Source organism: Dermacentor andersoni, chromosome 1, assembly GCF_023375885.2.
Source record: "Dermacentor andersoni chromosome 1, qqDerAnde1_hic_scaffold, whole genome shotgun sequence".
NCBI classification, from domain to species: domain Eukaryota; kingdom Metazoa; phylum Arthropoda; class Arachnida; order Ixodida; family Ixodidae; genus Dermacentor; species Dermacentor andersoni.
The window spans coordinates 280,890,575-280,903,419 of record NC_092814.1 but is presented as its reverse complement, the minus strand read 5'-3'; the positions used below and the strand labels follow the sequence as shown (position 1 = coordinate 280,903,419).

General features: G+C 47.6%; 1 protein-coding gene across 1 annotated transcript; it reads left to right on the top strand.

Moving 5' to 3' along the window:
- Positions 1-367: 367 nt before the first annotated feature.
- LOC126547748 (uncharacterized) lies at positions 368-11,292 on the top strand. The gene is made up of 3 exons (XM_050195719.3): positions 368-556; positions 4,507-4,744; positions 11,021-11,292. Exons 2-3 carry the CDS (start codon positions 4,535-4,537, stop codon positions 11,180-11,182), a joined length of 372 nt encoding a protein of 123 aa, XP_050051676.1. The 5' UTR covers positions 368-556; positions 4,507-4,534; the 3' UTR covers positions 11,183-11,292.
- Positions 11,293-12,845: the final 1,553 nt, after the last annotated feature.

The following is a 12,845-nucleotide window of genomic DNA, read 5'->3' as shown; positions in this document are numbered from 1 at the left end:
AAAGCTACAGCACTCATTAAAACATTAACAGCAATGGCGATAGGACTGATCCTCGCTCTTGACTGTTTATACGTTAATGGAGACATTCCGCATCGACAGCAGTAAAATTCCCTGATGTTTAAAAATTCGTAAACCCACGCGACAAAATAATTTGACAGACCTGCATTCTGGGGCGCGTTTATTCGGCTTGCATGCTCTACACTGTCATACGCTTTATTGATATCCAAAGTCACTAAAGCAGGATTTTGCGAACGTAGCCCACGTCGTCGTCGTCGTTGTTGTTCATTGCTGCCCAGGTCGAGGGCTCGCGGTTACGATTTTGGCAGTGCTTTCAGCATGGTCGTCGCGGGCGTGCGCTCGTGCCTTCTAGCACGGACCGTGCTTCGCCCGTGGCCCGTGCCTCGCCCGTGGCCCGTGCCAGAACATTCGTCGACGGGGCTGCGAGTACCTGGACCAGCTGCCGCCGTAGCCTCCGTGAAGAAGGCCGAGTGCGTCGTCCAACGGGGCGTAGCGGCCTACTGCACGCGGCTTGCGCCTGCGGCTACAAATCTTCGAGGTAAGCTGCCGAACACTTCTTAGCCCGCGCCTTCTAGCACAAGGGCCGTCAATCAGCAGATCTCGAGAACTTAACGGCCGAAGAGAATACGTGTCGAATGGCATTCAGTGCAATAAATGCACCGTGCTGTTTCTTTAGCGTGTTTATCGTGTGTGCTATAGTTCGCACTGTCCGTCATCTAGGCATGGGAGTTTTGTAGTTTCTTTTATACTTTTATTTCCATGAGTTAACGAATCTGAAGTCCCGAACGCACCACTCAGGGCCATAGCGTGGATACAGATAAAACATATGTTGTGGGGACTCCCTGAGTTGCTGTTTTTGAGCGTCCATAATTCCGCGGTTAAGACAACTGGTTGATGTGTTCATGATCTGCCATGTGTTATCTTCATGCGACGACGACTTTCAGCCACGTTACTGTGCTATAAGCGTGCACGTTGATTCCCCGCTCACGTTAAGACGTTTGAGTCTGATAAAAGCACTGTTCTAAAGAACCCTAAAAGAAAGACCAGGTCAGTTTAGACTAAAAAGTATTGTTTTTTTTGCGCCGATACCCCAGTGCCGATACGTCGGTTTGACATAATGAATTGCGAAACGTTTATTTCGGTCGTTGCAAGCAAGTTTGTCATTGGCTTTTTTCTGAATTAAATGTAGTCCATATTTAACCAATAAGCAATTAACTAGAACAGAGCACGGTGTAGAAATTCCTGACGTGGCGGCGAGCTGATGCACGAAATTCAAAGCAGGGTAGTCACCCATTATTTTTTTTTTCTGTCAGACCAAGGGTCTTCTCATGGTAAGTGACCTTTCTGTTGTAGAAGGAGGGCAATTTCTTAATGCAGCTAAATTATTGATCTCCTTAGTGTCGCGTTTTGGAATGCCAGGTTAACCGGAGCCCGATAAACCTGCAGCTTGGAAGTTGGATTGTAGTTGGAAGCTGCAGAGGAAGTTGGATTGTAGTTATTCAAACATACCTGTGCTGACGGGAATAGAACGCAAATTGATAGCGTAATGCAGTTCCTGAATAATGCGCTGCCGGTCGTAGCCGAGATGCTACTATATTATAATGTAAGCTATCTTATCTAAACAAAGGAATGGACTACTAAGCACGAATAACAAGCACCGAACGCGGTCGAAGTTATTTTGAAAGCGAATCACTAGCGCCACAACTATACAGTGGTGCTAGAGGCATGGTGGAGGGCAGTTCAAGGGGAATGTGCGCGCAGCGGAGTGTGGAAGTGTATATAAATTAATGCTTGCGTCGATCTGTGCAGTGCAACTTGATTTTTCCAATGGTCGCGCGTGTTTGTGTGGCTCGCATCGCATGCAGTAGCCGCCACCTCGCAAGCAAAGCTTTCTTATTGAGCTTTGTCTAGTAGCAAAACGCCCGGTTACACGGTACAAACGCTTTTCTGAATGATGGCAGCAGTGGAATCTGTAGATAAGACATATATAGTACAGTATGCAAAGCTAGTTAAAGGGAAATTAGTGTTTTTTTCTTATGAATTTAAGATATGTTGGCAGTCTGGCAGTCTTCCAGATCTCTTGACACATTTACAGTCATGAGGTGCTGTAGCATTAGGGGGCGCCAGCTTATCGAGCCATCATTCGTCAGATTGACTAATCTACTGCCGCCTTGTCCCTGGACATATTTTAAAAAGGTAAAAGCTTCTGTTATTTCCAGTCGATGCCACAGTTCTGAATTACCTATTCTTCAGTCACCCCTTTTTTCCGCACTCTCACAGTTAAGTTGTCCGTCACCATAGTTGAGTTTAAATTTTTCTTATTGCGAATTCGACTGCTTTAGTGCTTCATTCTCGCGACTGCATGCATTGGTGCACCTACGCGTACTAACTTTATTTTATACCCCTCGTTTAGCTTTATGCTGATCACATCATCATCATAACCATCATCATCATGAGCCTGTTCTATGCCCACTGCAGGACGAAGGCCTCTCCTTGCGATCTCCAATTACCCCTGTCCTGCGCCAACCGATTCCAACTAGCGCTCGCACATTTCCTAGTTTCATCGCCCCACCTAGTCTTCTGCCATCCTCGACTGCGCTTCCCTTCTCTGGCACCCATCCTGTAACCCTAATGATCCACCGGTTATCTAGCCTACGCTTTACATGCCCTGCCCAGCTCCATTTTTTTTCTTGATGTCAATTAGAATATCGTCTACACCCGTTTGCTCTCTGATCCAAACCGCTCTCTTTCTGTCTCTTAACGTTATGCCTAGCAATCTTTGTTCCATCGCTCTTTGCGCGTCCTTAACTTGTTCTCAAGCTCCTTTGTCAGTCTCCAAGTTTCTGCCCCGTATTCCAGCACCTGTAAAATGCCCCGATTGTACACCTTCCTTTTCATTGATAATGGTAAGCTTCCAGTCAGGAGCTGACAATGTCTGCCGCATGCGATCCAACCCATTTTCATTCTTCTGTGCATTTCGTTCTCATGATCAGGGTTCTATGTGAGTAATTTACCTAGGTAAACGTACTCCTTCCTAGACTATAGAGGCTGACTGGCGTTCCTGAACTCTTGTTCCCTTGCCAGGCTATTCATCATTATCTTTGTCTTCAGCATATTAGAATTAATCGATTCCTAGGTATAGAACTTAGCCAGCAGTGAGAGTTCACCGGTGTTTTCCATTATGTCCTTAAGTATTAGATATCCTTTCCCTATGCTCTCTAATCAGCAGCGCCACTGTAGCAGATTAGGTTCTGAAGTCAAGAGTATGACTAAAAATTGTCTAGTCGGGATTAATCGTAGTCAAAGGTAATTGAAGGCCGAGAACAAACGACAAGAATACAACATTTTAGGCACTGATATATGGGAACCTTGCTCACAATAACCAAACGTCTTGTATTGTGGTTTTTGGGGTCGGTGTCTTACCTTGGACTATACGCACTTATTAGCCCGCAATGTATATGCCTCGCCAGCTGCATTAACCTCGCTAAGCCCTGTGACATCCCAGATAATTCCCCAGAGCCCTACTGAGCTAGCTTCACTCGATAGGATGCGCGTGTTGAAAGTTTCGACGTTTAGTTATTGTGACGGCGTGTTCGGATCCATAAGCCCTTAGCAGTCTCTGCTGCGCAACATTATGACTGCGCCGGAGCCGCTGGGGACTGATTGTAAAAGGTTAATTGCAAGATTCGTGAGAAACGCAGGAATCAACTATACTGCGCCAGGGCGGTTGATTCCCGTTATGACGACAGTATGTATTTGATTGTCGAAAGGCCTTTCTAATGAAGTTCTACGTTAATATAACCCGACAAGCTTCCTGCACATTTTTTTCTTAACAGATTCAGGCGCCGCTTAAACTGAAAAAATTCAGTGTTTCGCACAGATCGCCATCAGTACTGGGACCCAACGTTCTGCCTCTGCTCCGTCTAACACCAATACGGATGAACGAATATCTTGAAACTGTGCCATTTTCGTGATTCGAGGAAATTATCGGAAGTCATACACCGGTTTCACAGAGCTGCTGAATCATCAAATAATCATCAAATTACTGATATGTGGAGACATTTTGTCATCCGCATAAAAATTTGTGTATACGAATCTGGCATTATTCGCGATTGCGTTGCAACTTGAGAAAATTGTAATTTTGCTGTGTGAACAAAAAAAAATTATCAGATGTATACAATACTTACACATTGCGTCCGAATGACGAATTCTTTTTTTTTTCTTTATTGCGACTCTCAACTGAAACGCAACTCTTTTGCAGACGTCTTTCATTGGGGACATAGACAACTGACAGCTTCGGAATGATCTAGCACTATATGGATAGCAGATAGTTTAGCAATGCCCTTGCAATATGCGCTCACAATATGAGTCGTTTCAGCACATACATACAGAAGTTTCTTTCTGGCCCTTTCATAACATTTGTGAAGTCGTTTCTTTTGACAATTCAAACATTTCCATTTTAGTTTTGCTTTAATTTTTTCTTGACAGATAGCGGCCGCACGTCCGGACAGAAGCAATGTCGAACACTAACGTCTCCCGCCCACCTTCCCAAGTAAGCGTGACGGGATCCGGCAGCTCGAACTCACGCATAGAAGTGAGCACGGTGCAAGTAAACGAGGACGAGCAGGGCGGTAACTTGACCATCTACGGTGGAGGTCATTACAACATCCGGACCACCATCTCGAAAGAAGGCACTAACTACCATATCGCGGACCCGAGTGGCCAGGTGAGTGTCGGTGGATGTAGACTAGTTCCTTATTACCATGTCGACAGGTCAACCGGCAGGAATCAATATATAGTCGCTTTGGTCGAAAAGTGATTGTTTCAGATCAGCCGCTCAACCATTGATTTTTCAGCTTTGCTGATCAAAACGCTTACTTCGTGTCGAGGGCGGTATGAACGGAGGCGTTACGTGAAAAATAGCGAGAGAAAGCGTGCACGCAATGCAAGACAAAGATTCCGGCGCAGCTTGTGGGTCTGGATCATATTGTTACGAATAAAGAATGGGTTTATTTACAATGAAAATGGTAGAGAAGACATGGGACGGTCCGATACAGCCGATCACCCAAAAACCTCGAGCCGCTTCTTCTTTCTCTTCCACGTTCCTCCGATGCGGCGTTGCATTTTCCTCCGGGCCAGACGAAGCTCACCGAGCGAGTCAGAGTGCGCGTAGATGGTACGGTTTCAATCGTGCGACGTGCACAACTTGCGTCTTGCGTAAACGGTGGTTATCAGCCGTCACTTTAGCGATGACATAGGTCACGTCACTCAAGCATTTGAGAATGACGAACGAGCCCGAATACTTGGAGTGCAGCTTTTGGCAAAGTCCCCTTTTCCGAACCGGTGTCCACAGCCACACGAAGTCACCGGTGGTGAATCTGACCGGCAGCTGTTGTGCGTCGTAGCGAGCCTTAGCATGAACATGCCACGATAAGGTTCTGAGCCGAGCAAGTCGACGTGCTTCTTCGGCACGACGCAATACCTGCGTGACAGAAGCATTGTCGTTAAGTGAAAAGGGAAGTATGGTGTCGAGAAAACTTTGAGTATGACGAGCGTAGAGGAGAAAGAAAGGTGCGTATCCTGTGACTTCATGCTTGGCTGTCTTGAAGGCATACGTGATGAACGGCATCCCAGTTCTTATGATCCTCTGAGACGTACATTGAAAGCATGTTGACTGGGGTACGATTGGTGCACTCGGTTAGACCGTTGGTTTGCGGATGGTAAGGTGTGGAATGACGATATTGAGTTCCACAAAGGCGTAGCAACTCTTCCATGACGTCAGCGGTGAACTGTCGGCCGCGATTGCTTATCACCACACGAGGAGCTCCGTGGCGGAGGATAATCGAATGCAGAAGAAACGCCGAAACATCGGATGCTGTAGCTGAGACAAGTGCCATTGTTTCAGTATAGCGTGTTAAATAATCCACGTACACGATTATCCAGCGACAGCCAGTGTATGACTTGGGGAAGGGATCGAGCAAATCTGCACGCACTTTCTCAAAAAGTGAAGTCGGTGGTGTAATCGGTTGCAGAGTTCTTGCAGGAGCTGTAGTAGGTTGTTTGTGGCGTTGGCAGACATCAAAGCTGGCGTCATACTGCTTGGTTGTCTTTCACGATTGAGGCCAATAGAAACGTTGTCGGAGGTGGTGGAGCGTTCGAGTGAATCCAAGGTCACCGGATGTAAGGTCGTCGTGCATGGCCCGAAGTACAGCAAGGCGCAGGCATTTTGGGACGACGAGCAGCAGTGGAGCATCGTTGTTTGAATCATTCTTGTGGTAAAGCAGACCGTCCCGAATCACAAATGGCATAGCCTGTTCAAATCTGTGGGTCGCATCAATAACCGTCTTTAATGAAGGGTCACACTGTTCGTTCTTGAAGACGGCAAAGTCAGGCAAGTCCGATGAGATTGTAGTTAAGTAGTCGTCGAAATGATCATCATCAGTACCCTCGCTCTGAGAGGGGAGACAAGATAAGCAGTCGGCATCTGTGTGGCATCGACCGCTCTTATAAGCAACAGAAAAGTCGTATTCTTGAAGAGGCAAGGCCAACGACCCAGCCAACGACCCGGCTGGGTCACGCAGTCCAACAAGCCAGCAGAGAGAATGATGGTGGGTGACAATCTTGAAATGGCGGCCATACAAGTAAGATCTGAACTTGTGGATGGCGGAAACAACAGCAAGACATTCCAGTTCCGTGACTGTATAATTGCTCTCTGCCTTCGTCAAAGTACGACTTACGTACGCAACGACGTGTTGGCGTCCGTCATGAAACTGGACGAGAACAGCACCAATGCCCACACCACTTGTATCAGCATGCAGTTCGGTGAACGCCTCCGGATCCAAATGGCGGAGAAGTGGCCCAGAAGTGAGCAAAAAAACTTCAGCTGCTGGAAAGCAGTCTCACACTGAGCGGACCATATGTAGGGAGCGTCCTTGCGGAGCAGGTCAGTCAGTGGACAAGCAAGCTGGGCGAAGTCTATTAAAACTTGCGAAAATAAGCAGAAAGGCCCAGGAATCTTCTGAGATCTTTCACTGTCTTCGGCTCCTTAAAGTTGCGAACAGCAGAAATCTTTTGGGGATCTGGCCCGTATACCGTCCTTGTCGATGAGCTACCCCAGCACGAGGGATTGAATTAAGCTCACCGAAACGACACTTCTTAGAGTTTAAAATGAGGCCAGCCTGTCGGATGTAGTCCAAAACAACGCCGAGCCGCTGGTTGTGCTGGCGGAAAGTTCGGCCGAAAAGAATCACGTCATCTAAATAACACATAAAGATCTCCCATTTGAGACCACGGAGGATGGAATCCATAAATCGCTCGGAGATTGCTGGTGCATTGCATAAGCCAAATGGATGACGTTAAACTCATAGAGCCCGTCAGGCGTAACAAAAGCAGTCTTTTCTCTGTCATATGGGTGCATCGGTATCTACCAGTATACTCGGACCGGAGGTCAATCAACGAGAAGTACGATGCGGAGTGAAGGCAGTCAACAGCATCGTCAATCCGTGGTAAGGGGATACACGTCTTTCTTTGTGACGGCATTCGGGCGGCGGAAGTCGACACAATATCTCCACGAGTTGTCTTTCTTTTTCACTAGTATAACAGGAGCTGCCCAAGGACTGCAAGACTCCTGAATAACGCTTTTCTGCAGCATGTCATCGACCTGTTCAGCGATCACATTTTTTTCCGTGAGAGATACGCGATAGGGTTTCTGACGTATCGGAGTCGCTTGCCCGGTGTTGATGCAGTGGCACATGCGGCATTGCGACAACATCGAATAACGCTCGTGTTGAGTAAAATCAAATACTGACGTGTAGCAGGCGAGTTCTTGTTGGAGTAGGTCCTGCTCGGAAGACGACAACGACTTATTTATCATACGTAGCAAGCGATCCGAATAGTTGGGAAATGGTCGACTGATGTCTGAAGACGCTGCAACTGCTCGTACATCAATGGCGGCTCGCACTTGAAATGTTACCAATTTAAGTCCGACTGACACGGTAACAGACTCCGTAGAAGCGTTCACGGTCCACAAGAAAGCGCGCCCGTCGATGGCTTGAACAGTAGATCGAGGGACCAGCACATTCTTTTTAATCGCGTTCTTAAGATTTGGCTCGACAAGAGCACTGCATGATCCCATCCGTACACGCGAAGGACTCACGAGAACAAACATGGCTGTCCGACCAGGCAGTAACACATCTTGAGACAGCGAAAACACGCCGGCTTGATCGGTCTGCAAATCATAAAGTATGGCGATTGGCAACGTGCTCCTTAGTAAAATCTCTCCAATCCCACAGTTAGGTGTAGCGCTGCATTCACGTAGGAAATCTATGCCAAAAATAACATCGTGAGTTGCGTGGACCAATACAGTGAATTCGGCTCTAAAGCCTCTGTCCTCCGATCGCAACCAAAACCGAACAAACACCAACAGGGCGCAACATTTCACCGCCAACTCCACAAAATATTTGTTTGGGATCCCAAGCGAACATAACTTTCTGTCCTAAGCGATCTTTGCAGCCAAGGCTCATAACAGAAATAGTGGCACCCGTATCGACAATAGCAGTTGTCTATACACACTCTATACACCGTCTATACACACTCACACACACCGTGTTCTTCAGCATAACAACAGACGGAGGAATTGATGAGTCTGACCGTCCCGCGACCACAGCTCCATCGGCCGCACCAACTATAGTTTCCCAGCTGCGGCGGGGAAGGCGACCGACGACGGCACGGGGATGGCGAACGGCGCAGTCGGGTCGGCGACGGTGTAAAAGGCTGCGCTCGGAGTCAGGCGACTCATCGCGCGATTGAAACAACCCCTGTTGCCGTAGAAGATGGACTCCAAATGGCGCGGGCGCGTTTTCGGGCACACGAGCTGTGCACGCCGAAAAACATGGCACTCGCTTCGGGCAGCGGCGACAAAAGCGCGCAGTATGTCCTCGGGAACCGCAGGCGTAGCAAACGGGTAGGTCGCGATTGAAACTAAATGGAGCAGGTACGCGTGGCGCCGGGTATGATTCCGCGGAAGCATGTCGTGGCATCGGATATTCCGCAGAACAACGTCGAGGTGTTGGGTGGTACTCCGTATATAGTGTCACGATGGACTGGTGAGGACTGGTGGTGACTGAGACTCGCCGGGAGAGACCGAAAGCTCGTGTTACTTAACTGTGGTTCTTCAGAAGGCGGTCGGCGCTCGATGCGATGTTCTCGCGACCAGGATGGTGGCTCGGGAATGCACTCGTCAAACGCGCATGGTAACCAGCGTCTACTTCCTGAAATTGTGCTAGCTCTTCTTGAACCACTAGACGCACGATCCAGGCGAAACACTGCAAACGATATACAAGCAGTGCTGCTTACATATGACTGTCCTATATTCTCTTTTTGTGCTGTTTATTACGAAGATGCAAACATGTTCAGTGCGAAATCAGTCGCCAATGTGCAAACGTGCCAATCCAGAGAATTTCCCTGTTAGAATGAGATATGCCGGAATGGCGACCCGCAGGTCGCGCACGCTATATGTAGTGTAAACTCGAGTGTCGAGTCGCTGATAGGTCAGCAGTCATGCGCGGTTGTTCGATCTGCGTCATCAAACCATCGATCTGCAAACACAGCTTCACAGTGTTAAGGGTAAAGGTTGATGCAACAAATTACATCTAATCCCGCGGGAGTTAGCAGCTGCACGGTGTGCGACCTTGGCAGGTGTCTTCAGTGTAGCCTACTCCATCTAACCGTCCCGGCTCTCTTCCAGCGACAATAGCGCATGCAGCATCTTTCACACCGCTCCTCCTTTACACTGAATCTTTCTTTGCTTATCTTTCCTGGGTTTGGCGTACCTGGCGAACTAGGTTGAGAGAATACCTACCTTACCACTCCTTCCCTCGTGCAAGCTAGCGCTTTGAAACGCTTGGCGGATGTGTCCCGTCGAATAGGAATAGTTTAGTGATAGAAGTAAGAGCGCGCCAGTTTTCCCAATTCTTCCCTGTAGCAGCTAGCGCTTTCGGACATCGCACTATTTTTGAGATCGGCCCAGTTTACCCAGTGCACAACCATCTGGATCTGCCAAAGTCGTAGGCAGGAAGAACGCGCCCGGTGTTGTGTGTTGTGTGACATTACATGATAAATGCGAGACACGCGTTTCAGGCGAACTTCACGCATAACTGCGCGTCTCCCTGTCATGCCTGCGCTGTACTGAGAGGTACAGCCTTGGTAACAGTCGCACAACATGACGACACATAAACCAGACTAAAGCGAAACCACACATAGGAAAGTGGAGTACGATAAAAAGCAGTATGAGCTTCGTTTACATTGACAATCATCTTCGGTTTCTACAACATTCTTTTCTGAACATTTGTTGTGCGATCACAAATGTCGCGGGCATTTTTTTTCCGCGTGTTGTGTGTATTTTTTTTATAATATCATTCAATTTAGTAACAAACTAATCACCCTTTAAGCTACATATAAGTATTGAATCCTCGTCTGCTGGCATTGGTCGCACATTTTCAAGCACCAGAAGCGAAACAGCTGCTTGCGGGCGACTGCCGGCGCTGATAAAGTCATCGCTGATGCGGCAGTGTTAAGGTGTATACCTGAAGATAAAATGACCGAGGGTAGGCAGGCTCTATCTGCTGCAGGCTGCAAACAGGTGTATCTAATTAACCTGATTCGGTTCCCTCTCACCCCGACGCCACCAGCTTATGCGCGGACCCGAGGGCGCATTTCCGACTTGAGAAGCAAACGCAGAAAATATCAGTCATGCAAGCGTGGAACATGAGTACCTGATGGCCGATGCTTGAGTGTGAGTCGCGGCTGCACACTGAGTGCTGCAAGGAATGACTAAGATACTGCGGACGACATACCAGGCTGCTTTCGATATGTTTGCATCTCCTGCCAAATTTTTACTTCTTTCAGTCACCACCACTGACGCGCACTTGAATCGTCTCCGCTAACACTGAAATCAGTGATTTCGTGAGTGCGCTGTTGAGTTGGACTACTTTTTCTTCTCCAGGTGAAGAACATCAACTTACCGAATACACGCCCACCGTCAGGCTTGCAAGGCAAGTACGAGAAGCGAGTGATAATCGATAATGGCGTTGAGACCATCGAGGAGTACCAGAACGACCGGCTTGTGAGCCGCACCGTCAACGGAGTTGCACAGCCAGTGTCCTGAAGAACGGGAAGTGATGCAACTCGCAGCCCACAACTTCACTCTCGAACGCTCTTTGCAAATAAATTAGGTCGTCATGACGGTGACTCATTAAAGACAGTGGCCGAACCACCCTTGTGGCTAATGTGCGTCATATTACTTGAGTAATCCGCCCCAAGTACGAGCGGTATTCATGCACTTCTGCCGAGAAACTTCCCTCCTCGATCATGCCATCCGCTATATACATCACGTGTGTACCTATCAAAATGGTAATATTAAAATCAATAGCAATATCTATCCATGAAACACCTAGCCAAAAGGTAATGTTAAGAATAAAACAGTACATCTATTTTTATATAAATGATTTGAAGCGACGTAACGACTGCCGAGAGATTATCTTGGTTTTTTTTTTTTACTACACAGGGCAGTGGCGCATGAAACTAGCCAAAAAAGGCCTGCATTAAGTCTGGAGCATGCTGTGAGACGAATTTGCGGCACTGCATCGTAAGCTGCCGTTTACACAGCATGAAGCGGGGTCAACTCCTTGCTCGTCTGGCAATCATTATTGTGCTATTACGTGTGCGGAACGAAGCGGTATTGCATCCGCTCGCACGGATGCTATAGCGCCACTGTCGAACGTCGGTTTCCCGGATGTACCGGTTGTAGAGGACAGTTCGGTATGTAATTGATGGCCAGATGAGGATGAGAGAGAGAAAAGGACGCATAGAAAGGCAGGGAGGTTAACCAGAGGTAATTCCGGTTGGCTACCCTGTACGGAAAGAGGGAGTAGGGGGATAAAAAGAAAATGAGTGGAAGCGGGAGATAGAGAGGCAGAGAAAGAGAGACGAGCACAAACAAACCGCGTAGACTAAAGAGCGGTAGGGGGCGGCGTTCTTAAAGTGCCGATATTAAGGTTTCGGGAATGGTGCCGAAATGATCCGATATAGGTGCCACATACAGGATCTAGATGGCTATACCGACAGCGACGGGAAGTCAGTGCTAGATCTTTGTGAGCAACATAACCTCATTATCGTGAATACAGGGCCTAATTAAGTGTGACGGGCTGACCACGTGGGAAGTGGGAAACCGGCTATCGACCATTGATTATTGTCTGATGACAGAAGGAATTCATGATAAGTTGAGAGAAATGGTCATTGACGAGAAAGGGTACAGCAGCATAGGGAATGACCATAAACGCATCATTTCCAAAATGGGATATGTAGTTGAGAAAGAGAGCAAGGAGCACTAAATGGTCAGTCCAAATTTGAACGCTGAGCATATAAAAAATATAGACACAACAGTCGAGGAACAACTTGGCAAATGGCCGAGCAAAGAGTTGGAATATACTGAGTTTCAAAGTGAATAATGACAGAAATACGGAAAGAGGAGCAACATGCTCGTTGGAAAGGAAAAAAAGAAACCGAAAAGCTGGTGCAACCAGAAGATATGAGAAGCGATCGCCGAACGACAGAAAGCATCCCGAGAGCACAGGCAGGCAAAAAAAGAGCAGTTGTTGCAAGATGAAGTAACCAGAAAATGGGAAATATACCGAGAGAAAAAATATGTGGCTCAAATACTGGTTCAAGCAAAGATAAAAGGGGAAAGTGAACGTTGGTTGTCAGAAATACGTGAGAAAAAGAAGGCCACACCAAGAATATTTTATCGGTAATTCGGTAATTGTCGCCAA